Below are 24,205 nucleotides of genomic sequence, written 5' to 3' on the forward strand. Positions count from 1 at the left end.
TTTATCAAATTTCTAGTAGTGTTAGTGGGGGACTTATGCCAGGTACCCGTACAGTGTTGAATGTGTGTGATGATTCAGAGGTATTATACCAGGCACCATGAGAATATTGAGAGTATAATTGAAGGGTACTTGTGCCAGGCACTATGAATATGCTGAGATTGTGTATACTTGATGGTTAAAGTGTGATGTTGTTGATTTTGGCATGTATATTTGACATGCATGCATAGAGTTGTATTTTTCTCATGCTAATTGATAGTTGATCTCTCTATTTGATGTTTAGAGCTTGAAATCACAGTTTGTCTTGATAAATTCATGTCCGGGTGATTCAGTGGAAAAGTTTATGCCTTGACTGATATACTTGAAAACCATGCTTATTTCTCATCTTATTTTGTTAGAGTTAAACCTGTTATTATTTGAACCGCTTTTCCTTTTATGCCATTAGTATGTTGTTAGTGTTGTTGGTTGTTGAAAGTGAGCACCAGACTTTGCATACCTTGCCACTGCTTTCCCTGAGGTTAGACTTGCTACTTACTGAGTACATAGGGTCGGTTGTACTCATACTACACTCTGCACTTTATGTGCAAATCTAGGTATTCTGATAGTGGTGGTTGCTAGTGAGTTGTTTATCCGGATTTGCTTGGAGATTTTGAGGTAGCACTGTTGTTCCATTCGCATGCCTTGAAATCCCCTATTTTATCTTATGTTATTACTTTTTAGTCTTTCAAACAACATTCTATTTTGTTCGGACTTTGTATTTAGCATTCTACAGAGCTCATGCATTCGGCCATACCAGAATTTGGGTGGTTTTAGTTGTATTGTCATTATGATATCAGTTATTCATGTTATTCCGCTATCCGACACTATTTCTTATCATTGTTGAAGTTTATGTTATTGACTTGCCTATCAAGCGGTGTTAGCCGTCACCACGCATCCGTGAAATTTTGGGATCGTGACAATTATGTAGAAGAATTGTTCGCAACTTTAAAGAAAAACCATATGATATTTCTATTATCATCAATACCTAACCCTTTTTTCTTCTTGTTACTCTCGTAGTGGCTTTGGCCCTAATCTTTTTTTATTAATAAATTTTTTGTTCAACTAGTTTGGTCAAATAACTATTATGTCTTCATTTAACTTATGAAGTATTGCATAAGATTTGGACAAAAAACTTTAATTTGTTTTGTTCAAATTCATGATTTGATGTTTATCTAGTGATAGATTCAAATATATAAACCATTGATCTAAGTTAGAATTAGTTACCCCAATGAAGCAGATAAAATTTCTCTTAAAAATCACCTCAATCCGATCTGCCCAGCTCCCAAGATAATAAAATAAAGTTCAAGTATAAAACAATGTTATATACACAAGTATAAAAAAATTTACTGTGGACTTCCAGAAATAATAACATTACCACCCTTTAGTAAAATAGTTATTTTATACTGATGCTAGAAAAAAAATTATTTAAATTTCTAGAAATTAGATTCAAAGGGATACAACTCTTATCAAAGTATCTTTATCAAATTTGCTATAGATTTAGAGCAGTTTTCTTGTGAAGTTATGTTAAGAAAACAAATCACCTATCAACACTTTAAATCTTTCAAATCTTACTCCTGACGCGCTGAAACTCATTTGAACCCCTCGGTTTCCCTCCAAACTATCACAACAACTCTAATACCCTATATAAACTTGTCCAAAGGCTTAAAACACAAAGGCAAATAATGCAACTAAAAGTTAACTCTCAAGTCAAACTTATGAAACTTAAACTCTCAATTTTCATGCAATAGTACCGAAGTGCACCCGAGCCATTCAAGTCCTAATCCAGATATATGTACAGGTCTAAAATTATCATACTAACCTATTGGAACCTTCAAATCATGAATCTAAACTTGTTTACTCAAAATGTTGTCTTTGACCAACTCTCTTAACTTTAGGCCTCTAGTTAGGAACTAAGTGTTCCATACCACTTGTAAACCTCTCAGGACCTAAACCAACCATAAATACAAGTCATAAAATATCATATGAACATACTCAAAGTCTTAAATCGTAGAACGAGATGCTATGGCTCAAAATAACTGGTTAAGTCATTACACTTGACCTAATGCACTCAGCCGGAGTAATTGAAATTTGGGTGTGGCATTCCCACTTATTAGTTTAACTCATTTTGACTCTTCAAATTCAACATAACCTGCTCATTTGACACTCCTATTTTAACCATCAACCTTTTAGTCAAATCAATGTAACACACCCAATAAATACGGATTAAGCTTTATACATCCAACCTTTTCCAAGTGTATCTAAGACCTCCCAAAGTTTACCAGGCCTTTTAATAATTCATAGGGTATATTACATGCACTTGACTTACCATTGACCATTATAACACCCGACCCATCTGTCTAATAAATCTGTTATATTACCCGACCCACCCCACTCCGATTAAAACCCCTAAGTACAAATAACTCCAAAACAAATCCCCCATTTCTCGAGTCTTCTTTCTTCTTCCATTGAAGGCGTTGAAGGAGATCCGTCCAGTGTATGTGGATATGATATGCATCGGGTAATTTATCACTCACAAGCGGCTGATTTCAAGTCCTTCAGGTGAGGTATGCATATTTTATCCGTCCAGTGGATGTGGGTTTGGTTTTTTATTATTTATCTATAGCCGATTTAGAGTTTCTTACTTTTCTGAAGGGGAGTCCTTTGTCATTCTCAATGTTACTTTCTGATTATCGTTTTTCTGCTTTTTAAGAGTGTTTTATTGTTGGTTGTATTCGACTCTTTGTAAATGGTATCTAAAGTTAGGTGTTTTCTACTTTTTTATTGTTACACTTGATTTTAATATTGTGAATTGTGAATTACTTTATGTCTAGCATTTTATTTCTTTATTCATTACTGCTTTGGCTTTATGTGTAGATTTTTATTTTTTGCCTTTCTTTACTCATTACTGCTTTAGCTTTATGTATAGTTTTTTATTTCTTACCTTTCTTTACTCATTACTGCATTACTGTCCCATGTGTAGCTTGCCAAGTTTTTATTTATTACTGTTTTGCCCTATTTTGCAGGAAAAATATCTTTTAAGTTGATTACATTAAAATGGTATCATGATAGGGTCTTAGTTCCAGGTACTTTTGCTCGTTATGTGGGGTAGTCAATCATTGACCTTAGATATAGATGTGGATATGTTATCATTTTTTGAGCTTATGGACTACACTAAGCAAATGAGGTTAAAAAATATTGTTGAGCTGTATATTTGTCCCATGGACAAAACTGATAAATTGGTAAATGTATTAACTAATAAGGATATATTAGACATTTCAAATGAATTGGATAATGGGGATACCCTAGATATTTATGTCACACATGCTTCCCCTCTAATGGTTGTTGACCTAAATGCTACTGGGCCAGGGGTTGGTAGGACAAATAGTAAGACTGATAAAGTTACTATAAACTTAGAAGAGCAAAAAGGAGAACCTGTTGAAGAGGAGGAAATAGAGAAAGATGATGAAGGTGAGCTTGATGATGAGAATGACTCAGATTTTGATAATTCATCTGAGTTTGAGAGTGATGGAGTTGATGTAGATGTTCATGATGATAATCAATATGGTTCTGATGTACATAAAGAGTTTGGGGAGTACAGGGAAGTGTTGAGGAAGCATAGGAGGAAAATGAGTGAAAGGCCTAAAGATAAAGTGACATAAATCTAGAAGATGCTGGTATAAACAATGGGTTTGATGAGTTGAGGGATGAGAGCAATGAAAATAAGTATGAAGGGTTAGTTGGGGCTGATGAACCATATTTTGGTTATTCTGATGCTGAAAGCTTTACTTTAGATGAGGAAAATGAGTATGATGAAGAACACAAGAGAAAAATTGATGCAAAGAAGAGAAAACAAAAGGTTGATATTTGATCCAACTGTCAAGAAAGTAAAATGGGAGTTGGGCCTTATTTTTGAAAGTATTACTGAGTTTAGATGGGTTGTATCCAGATATGCTATCCAGAAAGGAGTTCAAATTGAAAAGATCATTGATGAACCTGGCAGGGTGAGTGTAAGATGCAAGGGTGGTTGTCCATGGAATCTGTTTGCTAGCAAAGATGGCAGATCTAAATATTTCAAAGTGAAGAGGTATTGTCCTGTCAATAAGTGTTATAGGACCAACAAGAACAAGCTTTGCAACTCTGGATATCTAGCAAAATATTAAAGGGATAAAATTATTTCACAGCCAAATATAAGGGTTTGGGAGTTGAAAAAGCTGATTAAGAAAGAACTAGACATGTATGTTGGTAGGTCCACTGTCCATAGAGCTAGGGCAAAGATCTTGAATGAATTAAATGGAGATGTTCAGAAAGAGTTTAAAAGATTGTATGACTATAGGGATGTCATTTTACAGACTAATCCTAGCACAACTTGTATTGTAAAGGCAGTAGATAATGGGGATGGAAAGCATGTGTTCCATTCCTTTTATGTGTGTTTCTATGCCATGAAGAAGGGCTGGATGGAAGGTTGTAGAAGAATTATTGTTCTAGATGGTTGTTTCTTAAAAGAAATGTGCAAGGGATAATTTCTTGTAGATGTGTCCAAAGATGGCAATAATCAGATGTTCTCAATTGCTTGGGCCATTGTAGAGGTTGAGAACAATTTCACTTTGAGTTGGTTTATCAAGTGTTTGATTGATAACTTGATGCTGCAGGAAGGTAGAGATCTTACCATTATGTCTGACATGCAGAAGGTAATATCTAATGTGTTTGATTTTTTTTGTTATACGACTAATGCATTTTATGACTAATGTAACTAATGTATTTTATAACTTTTACTTGATATGCAGGGCATACTTAAGGTAGTAAATGATTTGTTGCCTGAAAGTGAACATAAGTGGTGTGCTTGTAATGATCCGGCCGGTCGTTTTGAGAGTAATTGACTGGAAGTGGACTTTTTGATATCGGGGTCGAATTCTGATTTTCGAAGTTGGAGTAGGTCCATAATGGTGAATATGACTTGTGTACAAAATATGAGGTTAATTAGATGTGATTTGATAGATTTCGGCATCGGTTGTAGAAGCTTGAAGTTTCAAAGTTCATAAAGTTTGAATTGGAGGGTGATTCATATTTTTAGCATTGTTTGATGTGACTTGAGAGCTCGAATTAAGGCGATAATTCAAGAATTTTTCAGAGAGAACTTTGGGGTAATGATTCTTAACTTGTTTGTGGTTATATTCCACTAATCTATAGTTGATTTCATCATCTAATTAAGGAATTTGGTTGAGAAATTTGGGGAAAAATAGGAGAAGTTCTTCAACTAAGTTTTGAGTTTTGATTGGGATTTTGATATCGGATTTGGATAATTTTGATACGAATGAACTCGTGGTTGATTGGGTACTCGTATTTTGTGACTTTTACCCAATTCTGAGACGTGCGCTCGGGTCGATTTTTTACGATGATTTTTGAAATTTTTGTTAAAGTCTTGATTTCATTAACTAGATTGGTCTATTGTAGTTGTATTTATGGTGTGTAATTTTTTTTTGGGCTAGATTTGGACTATTCGGAGTCGGATAATCGAGGAAAGGGCATTCTTACTGATTGATTGAGCTTGGTTCGAGGTAAGTGGCTTGCCTAACCTTATGGGAAAGGGGAGGGGGGGGGAGAGGTGAGGGAATCCCCTTAGGATTTGATACTGTTGTGATATATGAGCGCCGTGTACGTGAGGTGACGAGTGCGTACACGAGCTATTTGTTGTAAAACCTTATTTGCTTTTAATGAGTAGTAACCTGTTTTCATCTTAATTGAGTTATACCAGCATGTGTAGTTATCTTGTTTAGTCTAATATCGCATGTCTGTGTTTTAACGGTTTATTTGAACTCTATGCAGCATGTCTAGTTGATTTTCCTATTTTTCCTTGATCTTTATCAGTTTAGACTGTAGAATTTTTGGCTGTTAATTGTTGTATTTCTCGGTTGAGCTGTGTGTTTACTTTTATGACTACGAGGCGGTACCTCGGGAGTTCTCCCTGCATATTTACTTCTGGGACTACGAGGCGGTACCTAGGGAGATCCCTTTGCACATTTACTTTTGAGACTATGAGGTGGTACCTCGGGAGATCTCCTCGCATATTTAGTTTTGGGACTACGAGAGGGTATCTCGGGGGATCCCCTGTTGAGTATTTACTTTTGGGACTATGAGACGGTATCTCGGGAGAGCCCATGTTGTTATATCATTATGATGTGTTGTTATTTCTCTGTGAATTCTTTCTGTTAAATTCGCCGTTTTACTGCATTTTATTATATCATTTGTCTTATTATTATTATATCCAGTAGGGTCCAGACCTGACCTTGTCACTACTCTACCGAAGTTAGGCTTGACACTTACTGGGTGCCGTTGTGGTGTACTCATGCTACTCTGCTGCACATATTTTGTGTGCAGATCCAGGTGCTTCTTATCTGCCCCACTATTAGCTGAGAGTGCTTGCTGCTGTACGAAGACTTCAAGGTACATCTGCTGCATCCGCAGACCTCGGAGTCCCCCTCTATTCTCTCCTATGTCATTTACCTTCCGTACTTCTTTTGTTAGACTCTTGTGTATAGAGATATTAGTTTTCTTCTGTAGCTTGTGACTTATGATATTTCGGGTTTTGGGAAGACTGTGTATTATAGAGTATTGGTTATTGCATATGCCGAGCGGCATTGTTATTAGTCATTTAGTTATCCACTGCTATTAGTTGCCAAGTTTTACTTTCGTTTTGTTATATTTTAGCAATTTGTTAGGCTTACCTAGTCGTAGAGGCTAGGTGCCGTCATGACGTTATACGGAGGGAGTTTGGGTCGCGACAAGTTGGTATTAGAGCTCTAGGTTCATAGGTGTCGTGAATCACAAGCCAGTTTATTAGAGTCTCGCGGATCAGTACGGAGACGTCTGTACTTATCTTCGGGAGGCTATGTAACTGCTAGGAAAATTTCACTACTTTGATTTCTTGCCGTGCGAAAATTGTTGACTTCAAAAAAATTCTAAACTTTTGTATTCTATTCTCTCACAGATGGTGAGGACACATACATGCGGATCTGATGACCAGGCACCCGCGCCCCCTGCTAGAGCCGTGAGAGGCCGGGGCCGGGGTAGAGGTCGTGGACGTCTACACGGTGCAGCCAGAGCACCCGCACGAGCTTCTACAAAGGAGCCCCCAGTAGCTCTAGCTGGAGGGAAGACACCTGAGATACCTGTTGCTGCACCAACCCTCCAGGAGACTCTAGCCCAGTTTCTGAGCATGTTCAGCACCTTGGCTCAGGCTGTATTGATTCCACTTCCACCTGCCACATCTCAGGCCGGGGGAGGAGCACAAACCCCCGTTGTCGGTACTCTAGAGCAGCGGGTTCAGGTCAACCAGGTTCCGGAGATTATACCAATGCAGTCGGTAGCTCCAGCTCAGCCCGAGGTTAGGGCAGCAGTTTCTGAGGCAGAGCAACTTAGACTTGAGAGGTACAATAAGTGCCACCCTCCTACCTTTGATGGATTGGCGTCAGAGGATGCCCGTGGTTTTCTGGAGGATTGTCACTGTATTCTTTGTACTATGGGCGTAGCGGAGTCGAGTGGGGTTTCTTTTACTATATTCTAGCTAAGAGGAGTAGCCTATCAGTGGTGGCGTGCTTATAAGTTGGGTAATCCGGCTGAGGCAGCTTCACTTACATGGACCCACTTCTCGGACATGTTCTTGAGGGAGTATATTCCCCAGAGTCTTAGAAACGCATGGCGCGCGGAGTTTGAGCAGTTTTGCCAGGGTGCTATGACTGTGTCAGAGTATGCAGTTTGCTTCAGTGATTTGGCCCGACATGCACCCGCATTGGTTGCCACAGTTTGAGAGAGGGTTCGTCGGTTTATTGAGGGACTCCACCCCAGTATCAGACTTAGCATGGCCTGGGAGTTAGAGATGGATATTTCTTACCAGCAGGTTGTGAGTATTGCTAGGAGATTGGAGGGCATTCTTGCTCGGGAAAGAGAGGAGAGGGAGGCCAAGAGGTCTTGAGAGTCTGGCACTTATAGTGCTACTCGTGCCCCAGCGGCAATTCGTCATGGTAGGGGTTATATGAGTTACCCCGTTTATTCAGCACTTCCTGCCGCCAGTGGTATTCCGGCCCATTCTAGACCCCAGGAGCCTTATTATGCACCACCAATATCTAGTGCACCTCTTGCATGGGGTGCTTTTTGCGGTCAGTCCAACAGACCTGGCCCGAGACGGTCACAGCAGCCACGCCGTCCGAGAGCTTGTTTTGAGTGTGGTGACACTCGCCATATGGTGAGGGATTGCCCCAGACTTAGGAGGGGTGCACCCCCACAGAATTCTCAGTCACAGCATACTCCTCTGGGTCCTAAGGCTATGATTACAGCACCAGCTACTACTCCACCTGCTCAGCCAGCTCGAGGTGGAGGTCGGGGAGGCCAAGCAAGATATTATGCTCTTCCTGCTTGTATAGAGGAAGTTGCTTCCGACTCTGTCATTACAGGTATTGTTTCGGTCTATCATAGAGATGCGTCGGTTTTATTTGACCCAGGCTCCATTTATTCCTATGTGTACTCTTATTTTGCCTCGTATTTGGGCGTAGCCCGTGATTCCTTGAGTTCTCCTGTTTATGTGTCTACACCTGTGGGAGATTCTATTATTGTTGACCGTGTATATTGGTCGTGTTTGGTTATTCTTAGTGGTTTTGATATTATTTTGGGCATGGACTGGTTGTCGCCCCATTATGTTATTCTTGATTGTCACGCCAAAACCATATAAAATGTGCATGTCAATGCGATGTAACTCAGTGATAAAATTATATGCATACTCTCAGAGTATCATTTCACTCAGTCCTCCCAATCGCTCGGCACTCGCACTCAGTAGGTACCTGCACTCACTGGGGGTGCATACAGACTCCGGAGGGGCTCCTTCAGCCCAAGCGCTATAATCTGAACGGACAACTCACTTGTTATAGTATCAATATCTATATCTGCACGGACAACTCACGTGCTATAATAAAGCCTATAAGGCCTGCTGCAGGCGGGCAGCCCCGATCCACATAATAATAAAGTATATAAAGCCAATATAGCATGTTGCGGCGTACATCCCGATCCTATAATAATCCTCACAATCAGGCCCTCGGACTCACTCAGTCATCGATCTCTCCAGTCTCTTAGGCTCACAATGTCATGAAACTAGCCCAAAATAATGATATGATGAATCAATAAGTAGCAACAGAGACTGAGAAATGATATGAAATGAATGAACATAACCGAGTATGAAATTTCATGTTAAACAAATAATTCAACAGCAATATGACCTATGTGGGACTCAATAATACTGGCACATAGCCTCAACATGATGTTTAATATGATTCTCAGCTCAATTTCTTTAACACATAAAACTATACAGAGTATGCCAAGATTATTTGACTACAAAATTTCACGAACCAATTATGTTATAATTTCTATAGTGCACGCCTGTACACCCGTCACCTAGCATGTGCGTCACCTCCAAACAATTCACATAATACGTATATTCAGGGTTCATACCCTCAGCTCCAAGATTAAAAGGGTTACTTACTTCGAACAAGATGAATCCAATTCCAAACAAGATCAAAATGCTCCAGAAATTTCATTATGCACGTATCAACTCCTGAACGGCTCGAATCTAGCCACAATTAATTCGATTCAGTCAATACCAATTATTGTAATCAATTCCATAAGGAAATACTAATTTTCCAATAAAAATCTGAAATTAACTCAAAACTCGCCCATGGGGCCCACGTCTCGAAATTCGACGAAACTCACAAAATCCGACAGCCCATCCAATTACAAGTTCAACCATATTAATTTCACTCAATTCCAACTCCAAATCGATGCTCAAACCTCAAAAAATTGTTTTATGAAATTATAGGAATTTCCTTCGATTTCTCTTAAAGATTCGATAATCTTACACAAAAAATAATGATTAATTCATGAAATATAATCATAAGGGAGTCAAGAACACTTACCCCAAGTTGTGTGGAAACATTCCTCTCCAAAAATGCCCAAACCGAGCTCCAAAATTCGAAAATGGTAAAAATAGCGAAACCCTGAACTTAAAGGGTTCTGCCCATGGTTTTTGCTTATGCGAAATTTGGACCGCATTTACGCCTATCGCAGGTGCGGAAAACCCATCGCACCTGCACCTCAACCTCGCTTCTGCGCCCTTCAACCCTCTTCTGCGACCATCGCAGGTGTAGGAATGTCTTCGCACCTGCGACCTCTGCCCAGCCCTTCCTTGGTAGCTTCTGCGATTCATTCCGCACTTCTGCGTGCGCGCACCTGCAGTGCCCACTCTGCAAGTGCGGTTATACTGGTAGCAGCACCACTTTAGCTGCTTTATTAACTCAAAATCAAGTCCGTTAACCACCCGAAATCATCTTGAGGCCCCTGAGACCTCAACCAAATATACCAACAAGTCTTATAACATTATACAAACTTAGTCAAATTTTCAAATCACCTCCAACACCGTCGAAAATATGAATTACACACGGATTCAAGCCTAAGAAACTTCGAAATTCCAAATTCTATAAACGATGCCGAAACCTGTCAAATTGCATCTGATTGACTTCAAATTTTGCATACAAGTCACATTTCACATTACAGGCATATTCCAATTTCCAAAATCAGATTCCGACCCCAATGTAAAAAGTCAACCCCTTGTTAAACTTCCCAAAAATTCAATTTTCGCTATATCAAGCCAAATTCCACTACGGACCTCCAAATAATTTTTCGGACATGATCCTAAGTCTAAAATTATAATACAGAGCTATTGGAATCATCAGAATTCGAATCCGAGGCCGTTTATACATAAATTGACATCCGATCGACTTTTCCAACTTAAACTTTTCATTAAGAGACTAAGTGTCTCAATTCATTCCGAAATCATTTCGGACTCGAACTAACTAATCCGATAGGTCATAATACAGCTATAAAGCACAAATAGAGCAGTAAATGGGGGAACGAGGATGTAATGCTCAAAATGACCGGGTCATTACATTCTCCTCCACTTAAACATACGTTCGTCCTCGAACGTGCCAAGAGTTGTTTTCAAGCCATCCAATCACTATTCCATATTACCATACACGTACCCGGGGTGAACCCACGTCATCTTATTCCATATAGGACTGACAACATAATACAACTGAAAATCCTTAATTTAACCTTAGCCCAAAAACCTTGGAATTCAATTCCTAACATTTAGAATTTCTTTTCAAGACACGAATCTCACATCTACACAATGAATGTGTTAGAACAAGTTGTATCAAGCCATAACCATGACCCTAGACATATTCACATAACATACTACACATATCGCATGCTTGCAGCACCATTCCCTATCACAATAACTACTACAACTAACCCGATACTAGTATTAAACCCCATATCGAACAAAACCTCATCCCAAAACCTTCGTACACTATTGATAATAAAAGAAACACGCAGAATCTCATAACCCCTTATCATATCAACCAGATATGGAGCTTTCTGGCACCAACCAAAACCATAACAACTTCTTAACTGACTTCCAATGTCATCTTCCCAAATACACCGTAATCAAACCTGATATTACCCATTCGAGGTCCAATGACCTTATATTATTAAACACAACTATCCCACAGACATGTCACACCAATATGACTCAAAGCCAAAACCCGTGCCATCCGTGCACCAATACGCAACAATTCAAATGTACTCAAATGAGAGAACTGTCCTGCAAGATTAACAAGTACTGCCACAAAGAAATGCTGGAAATTCATCACACACCATAGAACCATCACACGATTCTAACACAAGGTACATACTTTTACATAACTCCGTTGTAATTCATGACCCCATCCAAACGTCGGTCCATATTATATACTTCGAGTCACCCTGCTCAGAATCAATAACCACAGAGAGGCAAATGACACAATTCCACACAAAACCTGAAAGAACATAACCAATACGCAATCGATCATGCAATACCCAAATACTCATCTCGCTCGAATTCCGCCGTGAGGCCCCCAATAGAACCGCTCCATGTGTGCATAACCACTGAATCACAACTCCTCATAGCATAAAAGAGTAACTTACAGATTATTTCAGAATACGAATAAGATCAACGTCAACCGAATGGCACATCCTTCAAGAATAGCAGTATGGAGCCAACTAATCCGACTCGGTGTAAAATACATATCCTAATTGGGCCTACCAATGGACCCCCAAATCAATTGTGGTCACCCACAAATAGATAAATAACCCTCCGAAAATCCATGATGACTGAATTATAATACATACTATTATTTGGCTAGCTTCGGCCACAACTTCACAGTCATAAAGCATGAAACAATATGTTCATGAAAACTCCCAGTCTCCAAATCCATAGAACACACGAATCACCATTTTCGATCCCATCTTTACTGCCCGAATGTCTAACATATCTATCATACACGATCATCCCACGAGGAATACTCCTCCCATTCTTTCATTCCATATAGCAACGTCTTAAAATCAGTAGTCGATCAAGCAGGAGAGTGCCGCAACACCTATGAAATATCCATAATTTAAAACATAGTACGCCTTCTAAAATGTACACTACTCACGCAATACCAAATAGTTATAGTATTTATCTAATCATCGAAACCGTCCATGCCCTCTAAAAATTTATGATCTCCCTTTCAAAACTAAATTGTGACCTTGCATACGTAAACCTTACTCCCATACAATACACCGCATCTATCATGCCATCCGATTTAAATCTTTCTAACTCAACCAATCCACGCAGGTCGCCAAACCTAAGAGTATTGCCACTAAAACTTCTGTAAAATCTTACCACATCGTAATTACCCAAAGGACCGATCCTACCATTACCATACTGGTCCAGTCTTCTACCCAGTTGTCCTATTTCTCCGAGTTTCTTCCGAATTTGTCTTCAGATTGATACTTCTCCTTGCTAAAATACCACGATCTTTAACCACAACTGACCCCACGAACCTTAGAATAAAACCATAATGCCCTACGGCCCATAAGCAAATGTATTCTTCTTAAGCACCTCCATAAATACCACAACTGTAACACTCACTCTGAAAATACCTTATGTGAATTTAAAATTGTTCTCCTTACATTCCTTATACTAAAATGTTGAATCCATAGTCATACAGAATTTCCGCAAGTCCAAGCACCATCAAATGCAAATCTCATATTTTATCCATACACAAGTACGGAGAAATTCTCAGTTGCTATATATAAACCTCGAACCTATTGAAACTTTCTCGAGAGTCATCCACTTTGTTCAAATCCAAATTACACCCCCCAAATGGACTGAAAGACACGTGCCCCATTAGCACATCATCACTCAAAGAGGTAATCCTGCCTTAAGTCCATCGATCAAATTCATACTCCGTGCGCACTACATCATTCACAAATAACAACTCACTCATCCCATAATTTTCATGTACTCATAAAGTGCAATATAACTCGTATCCAGAAATTTTCTTACTCGAGTCATTCTCGAACTCCACCTCTACAAGTCATCACTGATTCCCAAGTATACTTCAGACCAAAACAAAATATTTGACACATAACCATGAATTGAATTGTCAATAGCAGGCTCCCCCACTTGGCTCAAAGCCATCAATTAAAACACTCGATAATTCATAGTACCCATACTCTATTATTGCTTTAATACCGCAGTCAGTTCAATAAAAATTCTTCTCATGCCGATGCAACACCAACCATAAAATACCTCAATCATCCGCTAATCTCGCATTCATTCTCTTAACACTCAAGTCAACTTTCTCAACCAGATTCAAATTCAAGTCTCAACACATACGTCCCGCTGGCAGAAAAGAAATCACATCATAAGGAACACGCATACGTAGATTACTCCGCAGGAGATAACCCACCTGCTTAGTCTCAAATTGGCATCTTGTTATACCCTTTCGCAGCCACAATTACTATGAAATCACTTAATCTTTCTGAGTCCAAACTCATTAACCATACACGAGAATTTAATTTGCCCCAAAATTTAACAACGTGAAGGATCTTTCAAAACATTCACACTCGAGATTGTACGTCACATCAAAACAAAAATCAAGAACCCAATGGCCTTCCTTTATACTTCAAGGAAACACTTCTCGCCACATTCACATCATCTTAACACATCCCGCACTTATATCATACTCATCACAAAGCCATTTCTACATTCATCGAGCCATAAATTCTACTCGTAAGGACATTACCGGACATATGAGTCCAAATGTACAAGTTACAACTGAAGCTACCAAGCCTAAGCTACGGTCTAAACTTGGCCTCAAGTCCTCCAGACTGGCCCATCACCAGAACATAGAATACACATCTCAAACATCATTCATAGAATCACAAGCGGCGATGCACAACTGATACCGAGCGCTCATGTGCGCATACGAATACGTGAAAGGAATTCAAAGAGTGATGTTTCAAGCTGAATCAATTTTGCACGATAAGGAAAGAAAGATAAGAAGTATATATCCTAAATTACCTGTAGCCTCTCGAAGATAAGTATGGACGTCATCATACCGATCCGCAAGAATCTACTAGACACTTGCTCATGACTTGTAGAATCTATAAACCTAGAGCTCTGATACCACCTTGTCATGACCCAAAATCCACTAGTCATGATGGAACCTAACCTAACTCGCTAGTTAAGCCAACTAGTAACTATCCAATTCCAATGATATTAACAAGACAAATAAACTATAGTAATTTACTGAATTTTTATATATTTTTCAAGGACTGGTAGTACAAATCATGAGCTTCTAAGATTGAAAATTACAAAGCTGGTATGAAATAAATACAACATCTATTAGAAATGTACATAAACAGATTTTTATAAATCTAAGGCTACCATAAACAAGAGGTAGCAATTACTGGAAAACAGGTACGTCTTCATATCCAGCTTCCGCCATGTATAGCAGCATCAACATCCAAAATTTGCATGCAAGGTGTAGAAGTGCAGTATGAGTACAACCGACCCCATGTACTTAATAAGTAACAAACCTAACCTTAGATTGAAAGTAGTGACGAGCTTGTACCAAGATCGGGTCTTCAATAACCAACAATAGTTCATAATAACTTAAACAAGTAATACCAGAAGTAACTCAACAATCAAATGCTCAGCAAAAACATGATTTTTGAAAATAGTTTTGCCTTTCAAGTACATCAATAAAACCCAGATCGTTTACGGGAGTTGCCAAAAATATGAATAAGTTTGAAAATAATAATTTTCCCAAAATCCTTTCAATAATAAATAAGATATTTCATTTTTCATTCTAGATAATCAGTGTAAAACAAATGCATCACTGTGCCCATCTGCCAATATGCGTGAGAAGTCATGAATGATGTGATACCGTACAACATGAGGAAAATGCATCTCTATGCATGTATATCAAATGTGCATGTCAATGCGATGCAACTCAATGATAAAATCATATGCATACTCTCAGAGTATAATTTCCCTCAGTTCTCCCAGTCACTCAGTCCTCACAGTCACTCAGTCCTCCCAATCGCTCGGCACTCGCACACAGTAGGTACCTGCGGTCACTGGGGGTGTATACAGACTCTGGAGGGACTCCTTCAGCCCAAGCGCTATAATCTGTATGGACAACTCACGTGCTACACGGACAACTCACGTGCTATAATATCAATATCTGTATCCGCACGGATAACTCACGTGTTATAATAAAGTCTATAAAGCCTGGTGCAGGCGGGTAGCCCCGATCCACATAATAATAAAGTATATAAAGACAATATGGCCTTCTGCGGCGTGAAGCCCGATCCCATAATTATCCTCACTATCAGGCCCTCGGCCTCACTTAGTCATCAATCTCTCGGGATCACAATGTCATGAAACTTGTAATGACCCGACTGGTTGTTTTGAGCCCTAGCGTGTCACTCAACAGTTTGGGGCCATGAGTAGCCTCACTTCAGGTATTAGGACTTGTACGCATGGTCAGAATTTAATTTTGGGAAGTTCGGAGATGATTTGGAAAGATAATTCTAATTTCGGAAGCTTTAAGTTGGAGAAATTAACTAAAGTGTGATTTTTTCGTAGACAACCTCGGAATCGGGATTTGAAGGTTTCAACAGGTTCGTATGATGATTTTGGACTTAGGCGTATGTCCGGATCAGGTTTTGGCTGACCCGGGAGCATTTCGGCGCCTATTATGGAAGTTGGCATTTTGGAAGAATTTCATAAATTTGAGTTGAAGTGCATTTCAATGATATCGACGTCCGTTTGGGATTCTGAGTCTATGAATAGCTCCGTATAGTGATTATGGTATTGGGAGCACGTCCAAATGTGGATTTGAAGGGTCCGTAGGTCATTTTGGGGTCATTTGGCGAAAGTTAGAAATTTGAAGGCTTTTGAGAAGTTTGACTGGGAGTGGACTTTTTGATATCAGGGTCGGATTCCGATTTCGGAGCTGAATTAGGTCCGTAATGTCAAATGTGACTTGTGTACAAAATTTGAGGTCAATCGGACGTGATTTGATAGGTTTCGGCATCGATTGTAGAAGTTTGGAATTTCAAAGTTTATTAAGTTTGAATTGGAGGGTGATTCGTAGTTTCGATGTTATTGGGCATGATTTGAGGCCTCGACTGAGTTTGTAATATTTAGGACGTGTTGGTATAATTGGTTGAGGTCCCGAGGGCCTTAGGTGGATCCCGGATAGTTAAATGGTCAATTATTGGACTAAAGGAATGATGAGGCAGATGGTAGCTGGTGTAGCCGCACCTGCGAGGTTTTGGCCGCGGGTGCGGAGCCGCAGAAGCGGCCATGCGGGGCGCAAGTGCGATTTTGATTGAGCAGTGCTGAGACCGATGATACGGTTATCTCGCCGCAGAAGCGAGACCGCACCTGCAGAAGGGAAGGCGCAGAAGCGGAAGCAGCGGCTCGGGGTATCTCCGCAGAAGCGGAATAATTGCCGCACCTGCGAAACCGCAGAAGCGGTCAAGTGACCGCAGGTGCGAGAAGTCGGGTTGGGCAGTGTCATTTTAAAGACGAGGTTTGGCCATTTTCCCTCCATTTTTCATTTGGTTGGGCGATATTTGGAGCTCTTGGGAGGGAGATTTTAGCCATCTATGTCAAGGTAAGTGATTCCCACCTATTACAAGTTAAATACTTGGATTATATACGGATTTAGACATGAAAATTTGTAAAAATCTGAGATTTTGAAGAAAAACCTAGAAATTAGTATTCTTGAATTTTGATCATGAATTTGGGCATGAAATTGAGAATAAATTATATATTTGAGTTCGTGAGGCTGTGGGTAATGGTTATCTTTGAAAATTTTCGGAATCCGGGCACGTGGGTCCAAGGGTGCTTTTATCGACTTTTCGAGCGGAGTTGGAAATTGTTGTAAATTGATTAATTATGAGTATTGTAGCATATTTTGATTGGGTTGCATCTTATTTGATTAGTTTTGGAGCGACGTCATTAGTTTGAGTTGTTGGATCGGCTTTGGAGCCGGTTATAAAATTTCGGAGCGAGGTAAATCTCCTTTCTAACCTTGTAAGAGGGAATTAACCCCATGGGTGCCTTATCGATATTGTTATTTGATTTGTTGTTACTGTTTACCTTGAAAAGAAGCAAGATTGAGGTTTGCGTATTAATTGTTTTGAGATGAATTTAAATTGAGAAAATTAAGTTTTCAAAAAGTTTTCATTTGGACTTCGTATGTTCTAAAAGAAATTTAGGAATATTGTAATAACTTAATAAATTTATATTTGATCGCGTCGCATGTATGATCCGCGAGCGGGATAATAGATGCATGATTTATTGATAAATTTATATTTAACCGCGTCGCATGTATGATCCGCAAGCGAGGTAATAGATGCATCTATGGTTCATTCCGTTCGACCCTCGGCAATGCACGATTTATATTTATATGTTGGATCGGGTCGTACGATCTCGGCATGACTTGCGCATGATTGTATTAATTGCTTTGAAAATTATAATAATTGATACTGCTTCATTGGCCTGAGATATAAATCGTTAAATGATGAAAATAAATTTGGAGAAATTTCTTATTAACAAAAGAATTATTTACTTATTTCATGATATAGGGCTTACAACCATTCTACGTGATCCATGCTTAATTATATCATTGGTATATTAATTATAGCCCATAGTAAGTGTCTGAGTTGACCCCTCGTCACTACTTCTTCGAGGTTAGGCGGGATACTTACTGGGTATGCGTTGATTTACGTACTCATGTTACACCTGCTGCACATTTATTTTATGCAGGTATATATATTTCTAGAGGCCTTGTGGGCGCAGAGGCGTGGTTATTGCGGGGACTTAGGTGAGCTGCACTCTCTACTACGATCCGCAGCCAGCAGAGTCTCCTTCAGAGTATTTATATTTCTCCTGTCCAAATTTGTATTCCGGACAGACGTTGTATTTCATTTTACTTCCTAGTTGATGCTCATACACTTGTGACACCGGGTTTTAGGGTGATTATGGGTTGTCCCGTATTGAAATTTATTGAAAACATTATTAGTTATCTTGAAAATTCCATATCTTATTATTTAATTGAAGGAAAAATGTGATTTCAAAATATTAAAAACGAGAACCAAATTGAGTATTTATTGTTGGCTTGCCTGACAGCGGAGTCCGGCACCATCACGACCTTTAATGAATTTTGGATCGAGACAAAACTAGCCCAAAATAATGATATGATGAATCAATAAGTAGCAAGAGAGACTGAGAAATGATATAAAATGAATGGACATGACTGAGTATGAAATTTCTTTTTAAACAAATAATTCAACAACAATATGACCTTTGTAGGTCTCAATAATACTAGCACATAGCCTCAGCATGATGTTTAATATGATTCTCAGCTCAATTTTTTTAACACATAAAATTATACAGAGAATGCCAAGATTATTTGACTACAAAATTTTACTGAACCAATTACGTCACAATTTCTATAGTGCACGCCCACACGCCCGTCATCTAGCATGTGCGTCACCTCCAAACAATTCACATAATACGTATATTCAGGGTTCATACCCTCAGCTCCAAGATTAGAAGATTTACTTACTTCGAACAAGACGAATCCAATTCCTAGCAAGATCAAAATGCTCCAGAAATTTCATTATGCGCGTATCAACTCCTGAACGGCTCGAATCTAGCCACAATTAATTTGATTCAGTCAATACCAATTATTGTAATCAATTCCATAAGGAAATACTAATTTTTCAATAAAAATCCAAAATTAACTCAAAAATCGCCCATGGGGCCCACGTCTCGGAATCTGACGAAACTCACAAAATCCGACAGCCCATCCAATTATAAGTTCAACCATACTAATTTCACTCAATTCTGACTCCAAATCGATGCTCAAAACTCAAAAAATTATTTTATGAAATTATAGGAATTTCCTTCGATTCTCTTGAAGATTCGATAATCTTACACCAAAAATGAAGATTAATTCATGAAATATAATCACAAGGGAGTCAAGAACACTTATCCCAAGTTGTGTGGAATACTTCCTCTACAAAATCGCCCAAACCGAGCTCCAATATCCGAAAATAGTAAAATATAGTGAAACCCCGAACTTAAAGGGTTCTATCCAGGGTTTTCGCTTCTGCGAAATTTGGACCGCATTTGCGCCTATCGCAGGTGCGAAAACCCATCGCACCTATGGCTCAACCTCGCTTCTGCGCCCTTCAGTCCGCTTCTGTGACCATCGCAGGTGCGGGAATGTCTTCGCACCCGCAACCTCTGCCCAGTCCTTCCTTGGTCTCTTTTGCGATTCATTCCGCGCTTCTACGTGCGCGCACCTGCGGTGCCCACTCTGCAGGTGTGGTTATACCAGTAGCAGCATCACTTCAGCTGCTTCATCAACTCAAAATCAAGTCCGTTAATCACCCGAAATCAACCCAAGGCCCCCAAGACCTCAACCAAGCATACCAACAAGTCTTATAACATCATACGAATTTAGTCAAATCTTGAAATCACCTCCAACAACATCGAAAACACGAATTACACACGGATTCAAGCCTAAGAAACTTCGAAATTTCCAAATTCTACAAACGACGTCGAAACCTGTCAAATCACGTCCGATTGATTTCAAATTTTGCACACAAGTCACATTTCACATTACAGACCTATTTCAGTTTTCAGAATCAGATTCCGACCCTGATATTAAAAAGCCACCCCCCGGGTCAAACTTCCCAAAAATTTAATTTTCGCCATTTCAAGCCAAATTTCACTACGGACCTTCAAATAATTTTTCGGACACAATCCTAAGTCTAAAATCACCATATGGAGCTATTGGAATCACCAGAATTCGAATCTGAGGTCGTTTACACATAAATCGACATCCGGTCGACTTTTTCAACTTAAACTTTCCATTAAGAGATTAAGTGTCTCAATTCATTCCGAAATCCTTCCGGACCCGAACTAACTAATCTGATAGGTCATAATACAGTTATAAAGCACAAATAAAGCTGTAAATGGGGAAACATGGTTGTAATGCTCAAAACGATCGGGCAGGTTGTTACAGGATAGATACGTTTTACGTGAGAGAGAATCTCAATAAAGATATATAAGGATATATTTTAGGTATGAAAATCTCAAAGAAAATATACAGTAATACGTAGTATATATTATACTGTGTATAATATATTTGTTAATAATCTTCTATTTTTTCTTCCAGTTCAACGTTTGTATAAAATTAAAATAGATATAATAACATATATATATAGTATATATATGTTACAATAATATATTGTATAAAAACTTGGGGGAAGTAAATACATTTTGCTCATGCACTAATAAAGGAGAAGTAAACTTGGGGAAAAAGATATAATGTATATATTATTAAATGTATATATGATTAAAATACACAATAACAAAATATACAATATATATATATATATATATATATATATTGTCAAAAAAACTTGGGGAAAGCAAATACTTTCCTCTGCAAAATTCTCAAGTTTTAGTGATTTTAGGATGGTTTACGAGGGTTCTAAGGGAGAAAAAATAAAAACCTTCTATAACTTAAAACTGAAAATGCATGTTTCCATATCGAATCCAAACAGAAACCATTATCATCGTCAAACACTACAGATTTACCCTTGCAAATCTTCTTCATAGATTCATTTCTACCGTGCATTTTTTCAAAAATCCTTTTATCTTCCTTATTTCCATATGCAAGTTGTTGATAATTAGAACGAGGGTGATTGGTGCACCAGAACTATGGGATATTGACAACAAATTAGTTATTTCAAGAGAAGATTATGAAATTTCTTCAATTCGAATATTATCTCTACCACCATTGTTCATGATTTTCCGAGCAATGTGATTTCTATGCATTTTGACCTACACAGAACATATGGGACAAAGAAAAGTTGGATAAACGCTTGTGATATATGGGAATATATTTTACTGGAGAAATTGTGGGAAAAAATTGATAGTGATAGATATGTTAGGTGAAAGGGAATCAGAAAGAGATATCTTTTAAGTGAGAGAAAATCTCAAGGGAGAGATTTTAGGATATGAAAAGTTGTACATAATTTAATTAAAAATGTAAGATTTTAAAATAAATTGTACTAAAAGTAATTTTGTCAAAGCAGTTGTAGAAAATATAAATAAGTCTTTAAAGGGTTGTATTCTATGTAAATTCCTTCAAATTAATTGATATAAAAAGTTATCGAATTTTAACATCGTACGTCTCTTATTAAAAATATTTATACAAATAATAGTAATTTTGCTTAATTACAAAATTAGCATATTCATTTACAGTTATAGCATTTTAAAGGTTCTTTACCTTATTTAATAATCTTCAACTTCTTAAATATAAATACTAACCTACAATTTAAGAGATTAATTTTGAATCATATTAATTTATTCACAATTTTCTATCATCATTAATCTGAACTTTCTAAACTTACCGTTTCTTAATGAAAATTTTCTTCGAATTACTAGTTTCATTATTCTCTTAAACACAAATGCATAATATAGGTATATTTTATGCATATAATTTATATTTGACGTATAATTATGTAAAAATATATAACTTTGTACATATTCGCTGTATTAGTGATTTTAATGTACATATAATATACTTTCCTCTGCTAAATTCTCAAGTTTTAGTGATTTTAGGATGATTTACGAGGGTTCTAAGGGAGAAAAAATAAAAACCTTCTATAACTTAAAACTGAAAATGCATGTTTCCATATCGAATCCAAACAGAAACCATTATCATCGTCAAACACTAGAGATTTACCCTTGCAAATCTTCTTCATAGATTCATTTGTACCGTGCATGTTTTCAAAAATCTTTTTATCTTCCTTATTTCCATATGCAAGTTGTTGATAATTAGAACGAGGGTGATGACTGGCATGTGCCGTTGGTGCACCAGAACTATGGGATATTGACACCAAATTAGTTATTTCAAGAGATGATTATGAAATTTCTTCAATTCGAACATTATCTCTACCACCATTGTTCTTGATTTTCCGAGCAATGTGATTTCTATGCATTGTGACCTACACAGAACATATGGGACAAAGAAAAGTGGGATAAACGCTTGTGATATATGAGAATATATTTTACTGGAGAAATTGTGGGAAACAATTGATAGTGATAGATATGTTAGGTGAGAGGGAATCAGAAAGAGATATCTTTTAAGTGAGAGAGAATCTCAAGGGAGAGATTTTAGGATATGAAAAGTTGTACATAATTTAATTAAAAAGGTAAGATTTTAAAATACATTGTACTAAAAGTAATTTTGTCAAGGCTGTTGTAGAAAATGTAAATGAGCATTTAAAGGGTTGTATTCTATGTAAATTCTTCCAAATTAATTGATACAAAAAGTTATCGAATTTTAACATCGTACTTCTCTTATTAAAAATATTTATATAAATAATAGTAATTTTGCTTTATTCCAAAATTAGCATATTCATTTACAGTTATAGCATTTTAAAGGTTTTTTACCTTATTTAATGGTCTTCAACTTCTTAAATATAAATACTAACCTACAATTTAAGAGATTAATTTTGAGCCATATTAATTTATTCACAATTTTCTCTCATCATTAATCTGAACTTTCTAAACTTACCGTTTCTTAATGAAAATTTTCTTCGAATTACTAGTTTCATTATTCTCTCAAACACAAATGCATAATATATGTATATTTTATGCATATAATATATATTTGACGTATAATTATGTAAAAATATATAACTTTGTACATATTCGCTGTATATATTATGTATTTAGTGTATAATTGATATATATTTGACATATAAAATATATAATCTGTATATGTGAAGAATATATTATTAATTATTATTCAATGTACATTATATGTACAAATAATAACAAAATTAAATATTTACTTGCTTACATACGTTTATTTTGGGGATTGGAGTACCGATATGGACTCGGTTTCGGAAACTAAGTATATATTTGGACTCGGCAGATTATGGTTCATCGAATTTTTCGAGCATGCGGGCCCATGTTCACTTTTGTTGATTTTTTCGGATTTTTTTAAAGATCAAAACTTTATGGTTTGGGATCTCCTATAGCATTGGTTGACTTCCTTGATTTATGTTTGACTTAGATTTGCATGGACGAAGGGCTAAAGTGAGGTTTGACGCGATTTGAAGTCGAAGACTATCCCGGATGAGGGTATTTTTCCACATGCTATGATGTTTGTTATATGTTAGGGGTGACGCATACGCGAGGTGACGAGTATATATACATGCACTGAGGTTTTTGATGATTTGGGTAGATTGTAGGCTATTATATATGCCTTGTTTTGCTATCATGCCTCTTTGATACCGTATTTCTTCCATATTAAGAGGATTGATGATTGAATTTAGGCTATTCCATATTGAGAGGATTGATAACTGATCTTGGGCCAGAGAGTTGTGTTGATATTGATAGAGAGGTGACGCTTGCATCAAGTCTCGCATATTGGCCTGAGTAATATTGATCGTTGACTTTTGATCCGATCAGTGCTTGGGCTAGGATCCTCCCCTCCGGAGTCAGGTAATAATCCATGTTACTTTGGTCCCTATGAGTGTAGGAACACGAGATGTGCTTAGTGAGGGACTTATGCAAGGTACTCGTACAATGCTGAATATGTGTGATGATTCAGAGGTATTGTACCTGACACCATGAGAATGTTAAGAGTAT

The 24,205-nt window shown here is 37.7% G+C and overlaps 1 protein-coding gene across 2 annotated transcripts; it reads left to right on the plus strand.

Annotated features, from left to right (window-relative positions):
• Positions 1–2,919: 2,919 nt before the first annotated feature.
• Positions 2,920–8,672, plus strand: LOC104100462 (uncharacterized). 2 transcript variants are annotated; one of them, XR_011412348.1, is made up of 5 exons: positions 2,920–4,724; positions 4,821–5,177; positions 5,523–5,591; positions 6,412–6,477; positions 7,022–8,672. XR_011412348.1 is itself a non-coding variant. In XM_070188628.1 (4 exons), exon 1 carries the CDS (start codon positions 3,135–3,137, stop codon positions 3,693–3,695), a length of 561 nt encoding a protein of 186 aa, XP_070044729.1. In that variant the 5' UTR covers positions 2,920–3,134; the 3' UTR covers positions 3,696–4,724; positions 4,821–5,177; positions 5,523–5,591; positions 6,412–6,696. The 2 variants fall into 2 exon arrangements, 1 of the variants encoding a protein (XP_070044729.1); XM_070188628.1 differs by lacking the exon at positions 7,022–8,672 and having other exon boundaries at positions 6,412–6,696.
• The last annotated feature ends 15,533 nt before the right edge of the window (positions 8,673–24,205 follow it).

The sequence above is a fragment of the Nicotiana tomentosiformis genome, chromosome 11, assembly GCF_000390325.3.
Source record: "Nicotiana tomentosiformis chromosome 11, ASM39032v3, whole genome shotgun sequence".
Lineage (NCBI taxonomy): Eukaryota > Viridiplantae > Streptophyta > Magnoliopsida > Solanales > Solanaceae > Nicotiana > Nicotiana tomentosiformis.

Coding starts and splice junctions, on each gene's coding strand:
- LOC104100462 (XM_070188628.1), top strand. CDS start 3,135: ATGTGGGGTAGTCAATCATTGACCTTAGATATAGATGTGGATATGTTA.